The sequence below is a fragment of the Balaenoptera physalus genome, assembly GCF_965194825.1.
Source record: "Balaenoptera physalus genome assembly, chromosome: 3".
In the NCBI taxonomy this organism is placed as follows: Eukaryota; Metazoa; Chordata; class Mammalia; order Artiodactyla; family Balaenopteridae; genus Balaenoptera; species Balaenoptera physalus.
This window is the reverse complement of record NC_138890.1, coordinates 2,259,016-2,278,236: the sequence shown is the minus strand read 5'-3', so window position 1 is coordinate 2,278,236 and position 19,221 is coordinate 2,259,016. Positions and strand designations below refer to the sequence as shown.

At 58.6% G+C, this 19,221-nt stretch overlaps 4 protein-coding genes and 1 long non-coding RNA gene across 9 annotated transcripts in view; 2 read left to right on the top strand and 3 right to left on the bottom strand.

Annotated features, from left to right (window-relative positions):
* The window catches only part of NFIC (nuclear factor I C), a 66,316-nt gene extending 62,728 nt beyond the window's left edge, over positions 1-3,588 (top strand). For all 5 annotated transcript variants that reach the window (XM_082456979.1, XM_082456980.1, XM_082456978.1 and 2 more), the window contains one exon: positions 896-3,588. Coding sequence is in view for 3 of the 5 variants with exons in the window: in XM_082456976.1 (XP_082313102.1) it covers positions 896-1,029 (134 nt within the window). In the remaining 2 variants the exon portion in view is untranslated. The remainder of the gene's footprint in view (positions 1-895) is intronic.
* Positions 3,589-9,277: 5,689 nt separating this feature from the next.
* Positions 9,278-17,669, top strand: LOC309658029. Its single transcript, XR_014262000.1, has 2 exons — positions 9,278-10,107; positions 17,220-17,669. It is a non-coding gene; the product is annotated as an uncharacterized lncRNA (long non-coding RNA).
* Positions 9,521-12,357, bottom strand: LOC309658027 (small integral membrane protein 24-like). Its single transcript, XM_082456116.1, has 3 exons — positions 11,649-12,357; positions 11,448-11,559; positions 9,521-10,595 (listed from the first exon to the last, which is right to left on the bottom strand). Exons 1-3 carry the CDS (start codon positions 11,725-11,727, stop codon positions 10,496-10,498), a joined length of 291 nt encoding a protein of 96 aa, XP_082312242.1. The 5' UTR covers positions 11,728-12,357; the 3' UTR covers positions 9,521-10,495.
* Positions 13,117-15,849, bottom strand: SMIM24 (small integral membrane protein 24). Its single transcript, XM_082456115.1, has 4 exons — positions 15,721-15,849; positions 14,953-15,064; positions 14,627-14,692; positions 13,117-13,531 (listed from the first exon to the last, which is right to left on the bottom strand). The coding sequence occupies exons 1-4, from the start codon at positions 15,785-15,787 to the stop codon at positions 13,399-13,401; spliced, it is 378 nt and encodes a 125-aa protein (XP_082312241.1). The 5' UTR covers positions 15,788-15,849; the 3' UTR covers positions 13,117-13,398.
* A 101-nt stretch (positions 17,670-17,770) lies between the features above and the next one.
* Positions 17,771-18,446, bottom strand: SMIM44 (small integral membrane protein 44). Its single transcript, XM_082456117.1, has 2 exons — positions 18,211-18,446; positions 17,771-18,067 (listed from the first exon to the last, which is right to left on the bottom strand). Exons 1-2 carry the CDS (start codon positions 18,410-18,412, stop codon positions 17,829-17,831), a joined length of 441 nt encoding a protein of 146 aa, XP_082312243.1. The 5' UTR covers positions 18,413-18,446; the 3' UTR covers positions 17,771-17,828.
* Positions 18,447-19,221: the final 775 nt, after the last annotated feature.

Sequence of the window (19,221 nt, the reverse complement as noted above, 5' to 3'; positions counted from 1 at the left end):
TTGATTTACAGCAGGGGGCGGGGGAGCAGCGCCGCTGTGACCCCAGCGGGGTGGGGATGGGGGTTACCTACCCCCAGGCCTGCCCCACACAGGCGAATTGGATGCATATCCAGGGGAAGGGTCTGTACAGCGGCTTTCCTGTGGAGACCCAGGCCAGAGCTGTCCGTGCAGACCTGGCCACCTGACCCGGAGCCTCAGTCTCCCCCTCTGGAAAGGCCAGGCTAAGGGGTCAGCCCCAGGCAGGGGGACAGGCGAGGACTGAGGCCTCTCAGGCCTGAGTTCGAATTCTGGCTTCTCCCCTCCCACGCTGGTGGACTTGGGCAAGTTACTTTGCCTCTCTGAGCACCGGTTTTCTTCACTGCAAAACGGGGTCAGGGGGCAGTAGTCCCTCTTTCATGGGGGTTCTGGGGGAACCGTTAAATGGGAAAATGTCACCCTCCGCGGACAAGGTGGGCAGATCCCCTCCCCTATTTTATACTCAGGGCAATGAGGTGCGGGGGTGAGGTTGCCGGATTTAGCAAACAAAACCACAGAATGCTTGGGTAGATTTCAATTCCAGATAAAGGATTTTAAAAAAAAAAATTTTTTTTTAGCATAAGTATTTCCCAGAAGTTGCATGAGATGGACTTATATTCACAGGTTTATCCATAGTTTATCTAGAATTCAGATTTCACTGTACATCCTGAGGTTTATCTAGCAGCTCTGCTTAGGGGCAAAGTCACTTGCCCAGGGTCACCCAGCAGGTTATGCCAGGTCTGGGATAGGGGAGACAGAGGTCCCAGGTCCCAGGGGGTAGGGGGGCCTCAGTGGGTATGGGCAGTGGCTGGCGGAGCCTGACCCCCATCTCTCTCCTTCTCTCTCCTTCTCTTTCTCTGTGTCCCCCTCGGCCGCCCAGTCCTGGTATCTGGGATAAGAAAGATTTCTTCCCACGCCCTGCTCCTTCGTCCAGGGAATCGCGGGGAGCCGCACAGCCGGCCCCCGGCCCACGTTTTCGGTGGCAAGCTAGAGCAAGCAAGAACACCCCGCTGACTCCCAGCCCGGCCGAAAGACAAAACACACAGACACATAACACACAGGAGGAAAAAAAAAAAAAGAAAAAAAAAAAAGGAGAAAAAAAAAAAAGACAAACGGGAAAAAAAAAAACAAAAGAAAACCACACATAAAAATAAACCCACCCAACCAAGAAGATAAAAGGTAAAGATGGCAACGCTTCGGACTCTTGGGATGCCGCGGCCGGACGGACCGGACCGGACCGGACCGGAGGGCCAGGCCCCACCGCCCCTGGGAGCGGGCGCTCGGGGCGTCCTAAGTTATTCATCTCCTCTCGCTGCTGCTCTGGGAGGGCTGGCTGCCCCCACCTCCGCCCTGGACCAGGTGAGCGCAGCCTGGTGCCCGTGCCCGGCCGACGGGGCAGGACACCCAGCGAGGCCGCCTCTCCCGCGCGCCCCCATCGCCACTGCCACCGGGACAGTGTTTGCCAAGTGGGGAGGCAGCCCCCGGGGGGCCGGCGAGGACCCCGGCGGCCGGCAGCAGAGGCCACCGCGGAGGCCGGGGTGAGCAGGGGTGCGACGGGGGCAGAAGAGGGTTGCGGGGAGACCCCGGGCGTCGCCGGGGGACAAGGACGCATGGCCAATACTCTCTCAGGAGTGCCCCGCGGTTGTGGACCTCTCCGCCCCGCCCCAGAGCGCGCCGGGGACTCGGTCTTTGGTGAAGCCCCGCGTGCCGGCCCGGTTTGGGAGACATCTCTATGCAAATGACCCCCAGCCCGCCCCCCCCCCAGGCATAGGAGGCCACCCTAGCGCACCCCAGCCCCCGGGGGAGGGCCCCACGTTGCACACACTGTAAGAAATGCACTTTCCGAGGAAGGGGCTGGGGGCGGTGGAGCGGAGGGGCCCGGAGCTGCTCTGGACTTTCCATCCACCCAAGCCCTGAACGGGGAGGACCCCACCACCCCGCTTAGCCCATGGAGGTGTGGGAGGTGAGAGCGAGTGGTTTAAGTGCCTGATTCCCACCGCCCGCCCCCCCTCCCCTTTGTCCAGCTGGGACGCGAGTGGCCGTGGGCATCCTCCAACCTCCTCCCCCGCAACCCGGCCCCTCCAGTTGCTGACCCCTCATTGCTATGCCCCCCTCAGAGCTAGAGCGATGGGACCCCGCCCAGTGGGCCCAAGGGGCAGAGCTGGGCATCCCCCCAGCGTCCTGCCGTGCTGGGGCACGGGGGTGGGATCTGGGGAAGGCGATGTGCCCCCCGTCAACGCCTCCTCTGCCAGTGCCTTACATCCTGGAGCGACACCCCCTCCCTGGTGCCTCCCGGCCCAAAGGGGGACCACGGTTTGCACTTTCATCCCCCCACCCCCCGCCGAAGTGGGGCACAGCCGGGAGGTGCATCGCAGCTGGGCCGCCAGAAGGAGAGAAGGCCAGGCCGGGTGCAGTCCACGTGTGCCTGGACAGCGCAGGGGGTTCTGGCTGGGGGCAGGGAGGGTCAGCGCCTCGGGGCTCCCTGCAGCCTTGTAGGGGGCCTCCCATCTGCTAAACATTTTCCGTTGAGCCGCTCCAAAAACACTAAACCTGGGGCCACCGGGTGCCCCCTCACCCCAGCTGCCCGGCCCCATCCATGCCTCCACCCCGGGATGGCCATCTTGGGTGGGGAGCCTGGGAGGGGGTGTTAGGTGTTCTAGGGTCACCAGGCCCAAACACAAGGACCCCTCCCGGCCCATCCGTCTGAACCCCAACTGGCCTCCTCCATGCCTGGCTCTGGGGAATCCTGACGTCCATCCCCGGGCCCAGGCCAAAGCCATGGCCCTGGGCAGGCCTCCGCTTCACCTGCTCCCAGCCTGGCCCTCCCCTCCCTCTCCCGGTGAAACCCCGGTGCCCCGGGGCCTGGCCAGCCTCCCCCCACCTCCCCAGACACCAGACTTTCCTCCTCCCAAACCAGCCCAAGGGGCTTGGCAAACCCACTCGATCATAAAGAGAAACGATCCCTCCCCCCGAGACCCTTCCCCACCAGCCCCACTCCCGCTGTCCGGAGGGGTTCCAGAACCCTTGGTCCGTCCCTCTGTCCCCAGGGCCCCTCCACTGGGTGGCTGTTGGGAACCAAAGCATGGGCCGCTCTCCGGGAGAGCAGGGGGTTGTGTAGTTGGGGTATCCGGAAAGCTTCTCAGCCGGGAACCTTAGGGTGAGGGTAGGTGGGGGAGGGGAGGGGGCACCTGGCAGCCCCCAGCTACCTAACTTTGCATGGTGCTTAGTCGAGGATTCCTGTGACCTGGCTCCTGACGTCAGCTCGCGGCGGCTGAAACTGCATGGCGAATGATACTGGCTCTATCTCCCTCCCCCAGCCCTCCCCCCCAACTCCCTCCTCTTTAAAAGAAAAAAAAAGAGATACAAAAAAAAAGAAAACCTTAAAAAAATTCCATGTTTCCTAATTTGCACGAAATTTTCTACCACATGATGTGCCTTGCCTTCCAAAAATAAGTATTACCTTTAAACAATATCAGCGCACACAGATAGCTGCATGCACTGCTCGTGTAGTTAAAAAAAAAAAAAAAAAAAAAGACAAAGCAATGACATGAAATAAAAAGTAAAAATTGAAAAGGGATGTATTTCTATTTGTAAAAAAAAAAATTAAGAATTAAAAAAAAGAAAAATCACATTGCTTAAAAAAAAAATCACACGCTTAAAAATCACATTGCTGTAAAAAAAGCAATCCACGGAACAATCGCCCCACGGTTTGCTCCACCCCCAGCCCACCCCTGGCCGCGTCTCCATGTCTCCTGCTGCATTGGGGGTGCCCCCTGGTGCTCTGCGACCCCCCCCCAGCCCCACCCTCGGTCTCCAGAGGGGTTGTTTCCGAATCCCCTGCCCACAGAGGCTGGCGGACAGACCTCAGGGGTGTCCCCTGACACCGGGCAAGGGCTTCTCCCCTCACCGGGCCACAGGCCAGCCCCCCAGACGCCACGCATGCACCCGCGACCCATGCGGTCCGCCCACGGGGCGGCCGCGCTGCCGACAGCCAGACTCCCCACCCCGTCCCACCTCGCCCGCAGGCTGGCGTCCCCCTGGCTCAGGGTCAAATCGCTGTCCCGCCCCCAGCCCCTTCTCCCCCTGTGCAGCCCCCCACCTTCTTGCCAAAGGACCCACCCCACCCCAACCCACCCCTGGAGACTGGCCTTGGGTGGCAGGAAGGACCCTCCTGCCCTCCCACCCAGTTCTATTACGTCTTCCAGCTGTAACTGTGGAGGGGGGGTCTGGTGTGAAACAAACAAAAAGACAAAAACCGAACCCAATATATGCAATATTTGTCTGTCTGTACCTGTAGGTCTAGTTCAGCCATCGGAGGCCCGGCCGGGGGACCAGGGGGCAGGGGCAGCCGGAGGCACCGCGTCCCAGGCTCTGGCAGGGGTGGGCAGGGGGCTGGCCGTGCTGTTGTCTTCTCCTCGGTTTTATTTTCTCGTATTTTCCTTCCTTCCTTTCTCTGTCTCTGTTTCTTTCTTTTTTTCCCCAATTTCCTTTGCCTTTCACTCAACCAAAGCTGAGACAGTAGCAGTTAGTGGGGTGTCCAGGCAGGAGGACCAAAGGGCCGGGTCCTCCAACCTTGCCACCTCCAGCTGGCCGTCCCCGGGCCCCTCAGACATCTCCTCTGGGGATCCACCAGGCAGACGGTCCCCATTCATTCCCCGGCCACCACCTCAGACTTTAGAATTGTCTCCAGAGCCGGGTGGGGCCTTGCAGACAGGCCCGGGCTTTCATCCACCACCATACGTTCATGTCATGTTTTCTTTCGAAAAGTCACCTCAGCAAGCCCCAGGGGCCAGAGGGAGAGCCCAGACCACGGCCTCAGCTGGGCCTTGACACTGCCCTTGAGAACTGCCCTTTGGCCTGAGAGCCCAAGGCCATGCTTGTCAGTTTCCATGGGGGCTGATTTCTGGTTTTCATTCCCTGCCCGCCCCAGGGAAGTGGGAGCAGCCAGTGGCACAGGGAGTGGGTGGCCCGCCCCTGCAGGACCCCTCCCCCACGGGCTTCACCGGGACCACCTCACGGCCCGCACTCCACAGCGCCCCGGGCCCCACAGCTCCACCCTTCCTCGCCCCCAGCTGTGCGTCAGGATAAGGCAGAAACACTAGGAAGCAGCCCGCTCACCTGCCTTTGCAGTTTGGGTCGATGCCCGGGGAGGGGGGCGGGCAGGGGGTTGGGTGTTGTTTTTGTTTTTTTTTTTTGAACATAGATGAAACTGACATCTCAAACCTGCGGCCCACTGGCCCATTGTCCATCCCATACAGAGTCCCCCAGCCTGACCTTGGGGTCCAGCCCTTGCTGTGGAAAAGACTAAGGAGACCTCCCCAATATATGCAAATTGCCCCCATCCCTCTCTTTGGATGAGGGAGGGCACCGGACCCCAACCTGGGTGGAGAGGGAGGTGTGGAGAGGTCAAGCTGACCTGGCCCTATCTGACTGGGGCGGGGGTCCGGGGTGCCCCGTGCCCAGGTCTGGAACCCCGGTTCTGGCCGAGTTCTGAGCCCAGATTCCCACCCTGAGCTAGACAATCAGACCGGAAAGGAACCTCAGAGGAGACATGGGGCGGGGTGGGGGGCTGCTGCAGCTTCAGCCTCAGCGTCCCCCTCCCTGCTCCGGAACTTTCTCTCTGTCCCCAGAGACAGCAGTGTTGAAGAGCAAGCAGATTTGGCTGGACAGCGGCCAGTGAGGCAGGATCCCGGGGCCCGGAGCAACCGTCCAGACCCCTGGAAGAGACAGCACACAGGACCCCCCCACACACACCCCTCCTCTGGCTTCTCTGACGGTACTTTGACCTCCAGCGTAGGGCTATACTATACATTATATATATATATATATGTGTATAATTTTGGAATTTTTTTCTCATAATACAGATTATACAGTGGCTACTTTTTATTTTGGCCTGGATTCTCTCTCTGAGACCCTGATTTTTACTTTTTTGTGGGGCGGGGGGGAGGAGGGAGGGTGATGGGCGAGAGGTTCCAGAGACCCATCCTCAAATCCAGCATCCCCTGCATCCTCCCATCTTTCCCTGTTTCTGCCACTTTGGACACTTCCTGAGGGTCTCATCTCCACACTGACACCACCTCTCCGCCATCCATGTATCCCTAAGCGTTTCAGAGTGCGTGGGGTCCGAGCTGGCCCCAGAGGCCCACACTCCCCCCCGGCCCCTTCCCCGGGCAAGGCAGGGAGACAGACCCAGAGCGATCCCAGCAGGACTTGTTGCCAGCGATACCAAAACAGACTTTTCCCAAGCAGTGCCTCACATGTCTGCTGGTGTGGCTTTGGGGTTCTCCTCCCCCAGTCCCTGGGGGTCCCCTAGGCCTCAGGAAAGAGGAGGTGGGATCCAACAGGAATAAGGGCTCCAGGAGAGGAAGGAAGTCCCACACCCCCCAAGCTCCCACCCTCCCTACAGCCCTGCCTTCACGCCACCTGGCTAGAAGGGGACCCACTGGAAAAGGGACAGGAGCTACCTCAGCCCCCCCTCTAGTGGTGAACCCCCCGAAGCCCATTCCCAAAAATGCATAGACATCCCATCCTCCCAATCTTGGGCCCCAGCCAGGCCCCCTGAAACCAAAGCCCCTTCACATCCAGGGGTCCTGGCCCCTACCCCCAACTTGTCACCCTCCCACCCCCCAGGGCCGCACATGGGGGCGGGACAAGCCGTGTCTGACGGACAGAACACGTGTCGTGGGGGGAGGGACGACAGAGAGAGGGGAGAGGGACCCATTTTCCTCTCTGAATTTTCTTTCCTTCTTTCTCTCTTTTTTTCTTTCTAAAATTTTTGGTGGTGTTGCTGTTAATTTCCTTTTCCCTCTGAGATGTTTTTTGAGGGTTTTTTTTTCCCCATTTTGTATTTTACCGATATTACCAGGATAGTTTACTCTGCTTCTCGCTTGCTGCCGCACACACCGGATACAACACACACGCGTGCACGCACACACACACACACACACACACACCCCATGCTCATGAACCCATGCTGGGAGAAGGTTCGGGCCGGGCTCACTGCCCTCCTCCTCCTCCTCCCCAAGGTGGGGACAGGATGGGGGACAAGGGGACATCTGAGCAGACCCAGGCCCAACCTTCTCCTTGCCCGGCTCCCCTGCCCTGCGTCCTCACATCATACTCCGATCATAACCTTGTATATTATGCAGTCATTTTGGTTTCCGCCGACGCGCCTACCTAAGTACCATTTACAGAAAGTGACTCTGGCTGTTATTATTTTGTTTGTTTCCCTATGCAAAAAAAAAGAAAAGAAAAGAAAAAATGAAAAAGGGGGGTTCCATAAAAGATTCAATAAAAGGCAAAAAAAAGAAAAAATGTATAAAAATTAAACAAGCTATGCTTCGACTCTTTCTAGCTGTCTTGGGTCCTCCTTTCTGTGTTCCATTCGGGCTGTTCTGCGTTCTGTACCAAAGTGAAGGGAAGAGGCTGGAGGGCAGGCGGCCTCAGGAAACCAGTCCCGGGATTCTCCCAGAGTCTTTGATCAACAAATTCCACGGGCATCTATGGAGCACCTGCTCTGTGCCAGGCACAGGGAAGTCCACCTCCTACCTGGCTCCAAGGACAGAGCCTGGCACACAGTTGGTGCTCCAAAAATGCACAGAATGCCTTCCCTCTTTTTTTTTCTTTTCCACCTAGCAAACTCCCATTCATTCAGCAAAGATTTCCTGAGTACTTGCTGGGTACCAAGTACTGGGGACACAGTGGAGAACAAAAAAACACCCCAGATGATCTGCCTTCCTGGCACTTACAGTTCCAAGTTGGGAAAATGGACAATAAACAATAAAAATAAGTAAATGTCGGAGGACGTAAGTGCCAAGGAGACAAATGAAGCAGAATAAGGGATAGGAGAGTCGGCCTCACATGAGGAAGTAATGTTTAAACAGAGATTTGAATAGAGGGAGAGAAACAGCCCCCTGAAAATCTGGCAGAAGAGTTTTCCAGGCAGAGGGCACAGCCCATGCAAAGGCCCTGGGGCAGCACCATGCCTGGTGTGTTGGAGGAACAGCGAGGAGGCCCGCGTGTCTGGAGCAGAGTGAGCAAGGGGGAGAGAGGGAGGAGGGCAGGGCAGGGAGGGGACGGGGTAGGTCAGCCAGGGCCTTATGGGCCACGGGGAAAACTTGGGATTTTACCCCAGGAGGGAGGTGGGAGCCCCGGAGGGCAGTGAGCAGAGGTAGGACAGGACAACTTGGTGCCAATACCCTCTCCTCCAGAAAGCCCTCTCTACCTGCCTGGGCAGAGCCCCTGCTAGCCCTCCTAGCACCCTAGCACCCCAGCACCCCAGTCTCTTCCACACCACCCCTGACCACTCAGAGCTGGCAGTATCCATGTCCAGCTCCTACCCCGAAGCCACAGGGGCTCCTCAAAAGCTGGGGTCAGGGAAGCATCATGGATGTGAGGGGCAGTCACTTCTCCTCCTTGGAGGCTGGGGTCTGAAACCTTGTCCCCCATCCTGGCCCCCATTCCAAGTCCCCCAGGGACCCCCAAGACGTGCAGTCAAAGCTCTCCGCTGCACAGGCTCCTTCCATCCTACCCACAAGCCTCCCCGGGAAGGACGTTTATATCCCCTTTCACTGGCGGGGAAACTGAGGCACGAAGCGACGGCAAGACGCACGGAGAGGGACACAGGTGCGGTGCGCTGACGCTGACGCGCAGGTGCGCAGCCCCACGCTGCTGCCCAGTAACAGGCACAGAAGACACAATCGTTGTGGGGCAGGGGTGGAGTCCGAGACCCCCCCCCCCCCGCCAAGATGGACACGTACCCTTCCCATGCCCCACCCCCAAGCGGGGTGGGCTCTTCTGCGCTCAGCGGCGAGGTTCTGGCGCCCCCTTGTGGGCGGACCTAGGACCTGGACCCAGAAAGCGGGTCCCGGATGGAGGGGTCAGCTGACCCGCATCCCTACAGTCCGGCTCTCCTGGCGGAGGGGTGGAAGGGGAGCTCTAGCAGGAGCTTCTTTGCGGGGTGGGGATCTCATCTTGGGTGAGGGGCTCAGTCCGGGGGGTGGGCGTTCAGCTGGGATGGAGGGTTAAGCCAGGGGCTGGAGATTCATCCTGGGGCCGCGTCTCAGCCGGGCTGGGGGCTCAATCTGGCCTTTAATCTCAAGGAAAGCCTCAGTGTTTTTCATCCTTTGGCCCCTGGGGTGAAGCAGTTTTTGGCTTTGAGGGGCTGTCCCAGCCCTGGCTCCCCAGTAAACGCCATAAAAGGGTCAGGCTTGCGACAACCAAGAGAACGCCCCCCCCCCAAAAAAAAAGAACGCCCCCCCAGACGCCCCCTAGTGGGGAAGTCCCGCCCCCTACGGAAGGGGAGGAGCCCCGATAGGCCCTCCCTTCTCCCTTCCCGACCCCCTCAACACTGCCACCCACCCGGAAGCCCCAGACCTCGAACAGAGGAGACTGGAGGGCAGAAAACTCCTGCCCTCCCAGAGCTGCCGTCGGAAAACACCCTCTGACCTTCAGGATCCCCCGAGTCTGTGGTGGGAGGCCCATTTGCCCCGCCCCATCTTCACCATTTCAGCATAACAAAAAGCCGACATTTATTAGACGCTTTTGGGGTGCTGGGTTCTGCGCTCAGGATTTCTGTAGACCGTATTTCATTCAAACCTCATGACGACTTGTGAAGAATCTATTATCCTCCCCTTTTACAGGACGGGACACTTAGGCACAGAGAGGTTAAGTTACTTGCCTCGGGGCTACACAGCAAAGAAGTGGGGACTCCAACTCCTTCTCCTTCTCCATGGCGCCTCCCCACAAGGAGTGCAGGATAGGAAGAAGGGGTTATGCTGCTGCTTCCCCCCCCCCTCACTCCCACTCCTGCACCCTCACCCCAGGCCCTGGGAGTCCCAGCCTCCAGAACAGTGCCCTGAAACTCAGCACAAGGTAGGAGGAGCCTTCATCTCCCAGGAAACGGCCTTGCTCTGAGCCAGCTCAAAGTTCACGTTCAGGAGCAGCAAACCGAGGCCAGGAGAGGGGCTGGGAGGCAAGTGATTCCTATGGATTCATTGAAGCAGGCCTGGAAAACTCTTGGAAGAGCTTGCACGTGGGCAAGAGGAGGACCTGGCTTCTCCGATGAAATCCAAAGGGCAATAGAAATCGGAGGTAGGAGAAGAAATCAAAAGGGCCAAAAGCTGCCAGCGATGCAGACTGGGTAGAGATATGAGATAGTAGGGGGTCTCGGGGAGGTGGGTTGCTCCTTGCGCCAGGGGTGTCCTCCAGGCTCAAGAAGAATCATCAGGTGGAGACCAAGCTTGGGAAGGGGTACAGAGCGACCAGGTAACACGCAGAGAGCCCTCCAAGAGGGACTTGGGGCAGGTCCTGAGTCCTCTGCACTCAAGGGCAATTTACCCTGAATCCCAGATGGAGTTATCTCACTGGCCCCAGGACCGGGTCCTTGCTGATGGGTATGGAGGAGGCACTGGGGCATCTTTGGGTGGCTGCCTGGAGGAGATGAGTGGGGAACCTTCACGAGGAGGAGCTTGCCATTGCTTCATGGTTCGGAGGCCCCTCTCTCCTCCAGTTCCAACCCCCAGTCGCCCTCTCCATCCTTCTCCTCTTTTCTCACAGTCTCCTCTTCCTTCTCTTTATTGCTGTGGAGACAAGAAGGGCCCAGGTAACCCAAGTTAATAAGGACTGACAGTGTTCCGGGCTTCTTAACAACGCTCACAGAACCTCTGAGTCCTGCAGCCACCCTTGTTGTTCCCATGGTACAGAAGGGGACGACGAGGCTCAGGCAGCTTAGGACACAGGCCCCGTTTGAACACGAAGGAAGTGCTTGAGCCCATAGTTGAGCTGCATGAGCCAAAACCGATAAGGGGTTTCAAAACCGTGGGTGAGTGGACAGGCAGAGAGAAGGGGGATGGACCGACGGATGGGTGGATGGGTGGTGGGAAGGTGGGTGGTTGGATGGATGGACAGATGGAGGATTGGGGGCTGGAGGGAGGGAAGGAGAGAGAAACGGAGGGAGACAGGGAGGGAGGGCTGATGCATGGATGGATGATGGACAGCTTGAGGGAGGAAGGGAAGGACAGGTGGATGGATAAATGGATGGGGTTCGCGTGGGGGTGATAAAGGCTTTACAGACCCCCTCCCCCCAAAAAAGACTTTACAGACCCCAATTGAAACACATATTAGGGATGGGCTTCTCTGTGAGGAAGCCACCCTCATTTTGCAGGTCGGTAGTCAGGAGAGAAGAGAGTGAGGTTATGTGAGGCCCCCATGGATTCTGAATCAAAGAATTATCCCCTGGTCCTGCCCGGCCTCCTTGGAGGATGTTCGGAAAAGGGAGGGGCTCAGAGAGGGGAGGGACTCAGAGGGGAGGGGCTCAGAGGGGGCTCGACACGGGGAGGGGCTTAGGGGGCGGGACTCAGCGAGGGGAGGGGCTTAGAGAGGAGCGATTTAGAGATTTCGGGAGGGAGGGGCTCAGAAAGATGAGGACCCACCTGTCCCAGGGCTCGCTGCACCAGATGGCGTAGACCAAGGTGAGGACAAAGATGAGGAACAGGAAGGCCAGCGCAGCCCCCAGCCCTACCAGCCACGGCTTCCGCTGGGCCACTGCGGGCGGGAGCAAGGCGGGGTCAGCAGCCCGGCCGCCAGGTTGGGACTCTTCCCCACCCCGCTCCCACTCCCTCCCAAGGCTTTACAGGGTTGGGCCTTAACCAGCCGCGGGACCAGAGCTGCCAGAAGGGAGAATTGGCCGGGGGTCGTCCAGAATCTATCCATCCTTCTCCGTCTGTCCTCGCCCCTGTTCAGGTTCTGGGGTTGCCGCCCCAGCCAGAGGGGGAAGTGGCCTGCGCAGGGCACCCCAGGGCAGGATGTGGCCGGTGCCGCAGGAAGTCGGAGGTGGGGCCCCCTCACTGGGTTCCGGGCACCATGGGGAGGGGCTCAGGGTCCCAAGCGTCCCAGCGCCCGTCTCCCTGAGGCCCATCCTAACCCTGTCACTCCCCACGGCCCGGGACATGGGAGGGGAGGCTCAGGAAAGATGGGGAACTCATTTCCTGAGCGCCTACTATGTGCCAGGTCTTGCAGTGGCTCTTGAGCCCCGGCACCTCCTTCAAGCCTCACACTCTGGTGGTCAGAACTCTTGTCCTCACGTTTCAGAAGAGGAGCCAACTCGAGGCTCAGAGAGGTCAGGCCACTTCCCCTTGGCCACACAGCATCCCAAAAGAACATAGTTCTCCCAGCTAGGAACACCCCCCTACCCCAACCCTCTCCCATCCTGGGACATGAACCTCCAAATTTGACCTTAGCCAGAGCCTGCACATGCCCCATCCTTTGGGCAGCCTGGGCTTCCATCCCAGCTCTGCCAGCAACAGCCAGGGAGAGCTGGGCCAGTGGCTTCCTTCTTTCTAAGTCTCAGTATTTTCAGCCGGAAAATGAGACTAATTGCAAACTGACCGAGACTGAGACCATAACGATGCTAGGCGTTCAGTGGGAGCACCTGTTAGGGAGATTATTACATTTTTTTATTTATGGTTTTTCTGCCCCCTGGTGGACGATCCTGGGATATTCTCAGACAGAAGCTCCCCGCCTTCTGGACTGGATCCTACCAACCCCGGCTACCTGCTCCACAAGGGAGCCCTAAATGCCAGCCTTTATCAAAGTTCTCATTAGGAAATGGTTAACATCCAGGGCAAGGTCCAGGGCCCGGAGAAAGTGAGGAGAGGGGGGAGGTTGGAAACAGGGAAGAGAGAGTCCCTGTCCCTTTCCAAGATCGCGCACGTGGGGGCACCGCACCCTCCAAGACCCAGTTCCCAGAAATGGAGTCACGTGACCCAAAACCCTGGGTTGATGGGGGGCGCAAGGCTTTCCTAGGAGACGGCCCTCGGGGCTCAGGACAGCAGAATCGAGATTGGAGGGGGGAGCGCTTAATCTGCCCAGGGTATCTGGGCACCGTGGAGTTTGGTTTCCCACCCTTGCCTGGGCGTTACCCCCAACCCCAAAAGCTGTCTCCTCAAGGGGAAACTAAGTCCCACGGGATGACAGTAGCCCTTCTGAAGGGCTCTTCCCCAAGAGGCAGTCCCTGGCCGATACTGGTCCTGAAGCTGAGTGGGAGGGAGGAGGCTGTGGCAGATAGATATCAGGCAGAGGGCACAGAAATCAGGCAATGGGTAGAAGCAGGAGGGGCCATGAAATTGCAGGGATTAGGGCTTTCTCAGTAACCAGGAATGCTCTCCAAATGCAAGTGGTACAAATCATAACACATATAGACCACATAACGCACAAAGATCCCTCCTTGAGGTGGGAGGGGTGGTCCCAAGCCTCTTCATTCAGGACGCTGTACTCTCAACCCCAGATGGAGTCACTGCAGTGGCTTCAGGTTCAGGTCATTGCTTCTAGGGTGTGAAAGGGGCACCTCTGGGGGGCTGCCTGGAGGCAGCGGCTGAGGAGTCTTCACATGGCCGTGTTCTTGACTTTCTCCTGGTCTCTGCGCTCCTCTTTCTCCTCCAGCTCCAGCCCCAAGTTTCTCTCTCCTTCCTTCTCGGCCTTTTTCTCCTTCTCTTTCTTCCCCTTCTTGTCTTCTTTACTGTAGGGACACAAAGGCGCCAGACCACAATAAGAAACAGAGTCACTCCCCTTTAACGAACAATTACCTGTGCCAGGTCCTATGATGAGCGCTTTACAAAAAGAATCTTTGCTGAATCTCCAAAACAGCCCTAACAAGGCAGCCTTGTTATTTCCATTTCACAAAGGCAGAAACTAAGGGTCAATTGTCCCATGGAAGGATGGATGGATGGGAGGATGGATGGATGGGTGGATGCATGGATGGATGGAGGAATGAATAAGGCAGGGAGGAAACTACAAATTAGGAGCACCTGTGGGATCTGGAACCTCCAGCACATCCTGGGAGTAGGGATCACATTTTACTGGGGCTGAGCTGGGTCGTAGACAAAGCACAGTCTGGCCCACGCCTGTCCCTCAGGCATCTTGGGCTCAGCTGAGAATCTCCCAGCCAGGATAGTGTCCTCCCAGCTCCTGAGCTCCTACTTCTGTCTCCAAGCCTTTGCCCAAATTGGGATCTTGCCCTGAAAGAGCCCCCAGCCCTGCCCGCATCCCTGAGCCAGGATCATGGGAGATGCTGAGCCCAAGAGAGACACCCACACCAAATCACACACTTGTGCACAGTCCCTACACAATCCCACACCACGGTCTTGTTCGACAAGTATTTATTAAGTGCCTATTGTGTGCCAGGCCCTGTGCCGGGCCCTGGGGCCAGAGCCAGGACCAAAGCTAAGTTCTGTTCACTTACTGGAAGCCACTATCTAGTGTCGAGAAACTGGTAAATGACTAAGATAATTTCAGCTGGTTATACATGCAAAGAAAGATGCAGGGCTGTGGCAGAGAGAGTGTCAGGAAGGCTGGTGGTCAAGGTGGGCTTCTGTGAGGAAGAAACATCTGAGCAGGGACTGAAGGAGAGACGGAGCCAGCCAGAAGATATGGGGAAAGGTGTACAAAGTAGAACCAACAGTAAGTGCAAAGGCCCTGGGGCAGGAACGTGCTTGAGGTGTTCAAGGACAGAAAGAGGTCCTCTGCGCACACCCACCCCTTCCCTCCTCGAGGAGGGGCCTCATGCAGACCCCCTGACCCCCACACACGTCTACACATGCTCACACGGCAGTACCTCAGGTCCACTTCCTCGTTCAAGTAGGGATCCATTCTGAATGCGGACTCCTCTTCATCCTCAGCTCTGCAGAAGAGATGGAGATGGAGGGGTGAGGGCGGGTGAAGGGTGGGAAGTGGGGGCAGTCTCAGCCTCAGTTTCCCCCAGGCTGGGGGAACTGCAGGAAGCAAGAGAGGGGGCTGCATGGCTGTCCTGAGCTGTGGGAGCAGGGGGAGCAGGGAAATGGGGAGACAAGAAAGGGACCAGAGAGGGTCATGAGGTAGGAGGGGATGCCCAGCGCTTTGGGGAGTGGGGAGGAGATGGAGGGTGGGGAAAGGGGCTCCCACCTCTCTTTGGAGCACCAGATATGGTTGGCCAGCATGAGGATGAAGATGATGAACAGGAACCCCACGACAGAAGCCAGGCCCACCAGCCATGGCTTCAATTGACGCTCTGAGGCTGTTAGGAGGTGGGGGGAGAGGAGACTCAGAAATGGGAACGGTGGGGGGCCCCCGAAAGGACAGGGGCGAAGGGTGCAGGGGATGCTCAGACAGAGGGGTCTTAGAAAGGGGCTGGGTTTCACAGGTGGTTTTGTTTTTGTTTTTTGACCGCGCCTTGCGGCATGCAGGATCTTAGTTCCCCGACCAGGGATCGAACCCGTGACCCGTGCCCCCTGCAGTGGAAGCACTGAGTCTTAACCACTGGACCGCCAGGGAAGTCCTTTTAAATTTTTCTTTCTTCTTTTTTTTTTTTTTTGGCTGCGCCGCAGCTTTTGGGATCTTAGTTCCCTGACCAGGGATTGAACCCGGGTCCCAGGCAGTGAAAGCGCCAAGTCCTAACCACTGGACCGCCAGGGAATTCCCTCAGAGGTGGGTTTTAGAGAAGGGGACGGGGCTCTGAGAGGAAGGGGTGCTCAGGTATGAGATGGGAGGCCCAGAGGGAGTGGGGGAGTTAGGGAGGCTGCCTCCAAGAGGGGCCTGACCCTGTTCCTCTTCTGCCTGCCCACTCCTCTCGGAGGCCTCGGTTTCTCATCAGATGGGGAGATGGCGAACCTGTGTCCAAGCCCATCCCCACGACCCGTCCTCCCGCCCCCGCCCCAGAGGTCGGAGCCCTACCCTGCTGGGCCTCAGCCGGCGACAGGAGCAGGGCGCTGAGCAGGAGAAGGGTCTCCAGGGTCCCCATGGCACGGAGGATCCAGCAGTCCAGGTACGGGAGTGCACAGCCTGGTCAGAGTCAGGGGAGACCCTGCCCAGCCCCTGATAAGGGGGCAGGCAGGTCTGGGGGCGGGGCAGGCCCAGACCAGAGGGCCCCTCCTTTTGCCCCACCTGGTTGGCATCCACTCCCTCTCCCCCGCCTTCCAGGAGGGCAGACTCTGGACCTGGGGTAATGATTAACACGGGAGTCCAGCCCCTCTGCCCTGCGCCCCACCCAGGACCGCCAGCCTCAGGGTCCCCCAGGTTCCCCACCACAGGCGCCGGGCTGAGCCGGCCCTGAGCTTCCTTCCCGGCTCAGTGCTTTTACACATCATTACGATTCTTTCTCTGCATGCACCATGAAATTTTGCCACCTGCGTTTTACAGAGAAGCCAGGGAGGCCAGGAGCGTCAGGCCGGGCAGAAGCAGCCAGAACTGAGATGTAAACGCGGGTCTCTCCCACCACCAGCTTATACTGGCTCCTCTTGGGTTCCCGACCCCTGGGGACCCACAGCCAGCTCCAGGGGGAGCAAACGGGGCAAGAAGGGATGGGCCACCATCCACCTCCAAACCCAGTTGCTACCGTGTGGCCGGAGAACGGGGCCCCTGGGGTAGCTGATGACTCAGACTCCTGGCTCTCCTGCGTGTCAACCTTGATCCCCAGGCTGATCAGATAGGGTGCCCTGCCCGGGCGAATGGGGACCCCACCCCAGCTGCCACGGGACAGCCACAGCCCAAGCACATGGCAGGAAGGCTGGGGTGGGGAGGCCTGGCCCTTCTCCAGGCCTGAGACCTCTGTCGGACGCCTGGGGGCTGGGGGAACACCAGCATCATTGCCCACGGACGTACGGAGTGCCTGTGCATTCCTGGAGCCCCCTCCCTTCCTGAGGTCTGACCACGGTCGCTGTGCACGAGGGCCACTCAGTGGAGCCCAGGACAAGCCCAGTTCGACCAGCCAGGCAGGCACAGGTGAAGCTCCTACTGTGTGCCCCAGCCTGTGCAAAACTCAGGAGCGAAGGAAGCCCTCAGGCTAGTTAGGAAGTCAGGACCCCCAGAGACGGACCCATCCAGCTGCCGAACCAGGAATGAGGTGAGAGGCGGGGGCCGAGAAGATTCGGAGGTGGAAGAGCCCAGCGGAGCAGGCTTCTGCTTTCTGAGGCAGGTCGCTGGGCCAGCCTCTTTCTGCAAAACGTTCTCTCTACTCCGACCGAGTCATTTCTGGGCTGTGTGCCTCTGTTTCCCCATCTGATAAATGGGTGCAATAAATCCTACCTCGGAGGATTTAACGAGATAATATTAATACAAGGAAAGGGGTTGCTTAGCATACAATAGCAGGCACATTCGAAGCTCTAGCTAAGGGTTGGCCACTATTATTGTTGTTATTATTATTTTTAATCTTCTTAGTGTTTTTTGGTTTACAGGTTGCCAAGGGCTTGGTGGAGGCCAGGTGGAGTTAGGCTCTGGGACTATGGAGGAAACCAGAGTGTGGAAATAAATCAGTGTCCAGGGCTTCCCTGGTGGCGCAGTGGTCAAGAATCCGCCTACCAATGCAGGGGACATGGGTTCGAGCCCTGTTCCGGGAAGATCCCACATGCCACGGAGCAACTAAGCCCATGCACCACAACTACTGAGCCTGCACTCTAGAGGCCGCGAGCCATAACTACTGAGCCCAAATGCCACAATTACTGAAGCCCGCGCGCCTAGAGCCCGTGCTCCACAACAAGAGAAGCCACTGCAAAGAGAAGAAGCCCACGCACCGCAACGAAGAGTAGCCCCCGCTCGCCGCAACTAGAGAAAGCCCGCGCGCAGCAACAGAGACCCAACACAGCCAAAAATAAATTAAAAACACAATTAATTAATTAAAAAAAAAATCAGTGTCTAACCACTGGAGTCCACCAGCCAAGAAAGAGAACGTTCTCTGTCAAGACAGCGCAGATCAAAGGTGAAAGGGCTCCGATGGGCACAAGTCCAGTTTATACAACCACCAAAGGGGCTGGAACCGGCTCCCGGGCTGGAGAGCAGGGCCCGGCTCAGCCCAGCTTCCAGAAGGAGCTTTGGGCTGGTGGGTCTTTGAAGGCGATGGAGGGGTGGCGACGGGGCTGGGCGGGGGCTTCTGCGGGGGCCCCCTCGCCGCCCCGAGCAGCGTCCTCGTCAACCCGCCAGGCCAGCGCCAGCTGCAGGTCCAGCTCCTCCAGGTCCTCGTCCTCGGGGCTCTCGGGCAGCTCTCGGGGGGCATCCTCCTGGTCCGGCTTCGGGCCGAATGCCCAGTCTGAGGCAGGAGGTTGATGAGGAGCATCCCCGGGCCCGGCCACCCTCTGCCCCCTCCCTGGCAAGGAGAGGCCCTCGGACACCCCCCCACCAAGTGGCCCAGCACTAGCCCAAGCCAGGCTCGTCAAGTGGGTAGCGGCTCACCGGCCAGGTCGTGGGCGAGGTCCTTGATGAGATGCCCGACAATGGCGTAGGCTACGGCCACCACCAGGAACGCAGCCAGCAGCAGGTACAGAGCGTACCTGGGGAGGCGGATGGTGTCCAGCGGCGGCGGGCGGTACTCCTCATAGAGTGGCGAGGCCGGGCTCCAGCCCTCCATCCCCTCCTCGACTGCCAGCGCTGGCATGGCAGCCACCTGGAGCAGGAGAGGCCCGGTGGTGACCCGCCGGGCGGAAGTATTAAGGAGCTTTTGGGTAAGAGGATTTGGGGCTCCCCCACGGCCTCCATCTGCCTGGATGGATCACATTGCCAATCACTTCCGCCCACTGGCCCCCTCCCTCGCTCAGCTTCAGCCACGCCAGGTACTACCCTGCACGTCCATCCCCACCTCAGGGCCTTTGCACAGAATGCTCCCTCTTCTGGGAAAATCCCTGCTCTCGTGGAGCTGACGTTCAAGATGGAGAGATAGACTGAGAAATGCATAACCTTAGAGTAAATGATACATCGTGTTAGAAAGCAAAGAGTGGTTTGAGGGTACTGTGGGGGGAGACCATGGTCTAAGGGGTGGGACAGCTAGGAGGGAAGGTAAAGTTCACAACAGAGCAGCCAAGCCCATGTTCAGATGACATTTGAGCAGAGACCCAGAGGAGGAAGGGAACCGGCCATGGGAGTACCAAAGGCAAGAGCTTTCCAGGCAGAGGAAACATTCGGTGCAAAGGCCCTGGGGCAGGACCTTGCTGGGCTTGTTGGACGGGACCTGACTCAGGTGCTCACGGGCGCCCTCCGGTGGCTTCTGCGGGGAAGACAGGCTGTGGGGCGACGGTGGACCCGACTCAGGTGCTCAAGGGCGCCCTCAGGTGGCTTCTCTGGGGAAGACAGACTGTGGGCTGAGGATGGGAGCCAGGGATGGGGAGGAGGGATTGAGCTGGTCCAGGTGGGCAATAATGATGCTGGACCAGGTGGAGGCAGAGGCTTGGCGGGGGGGCAATGGGCAGA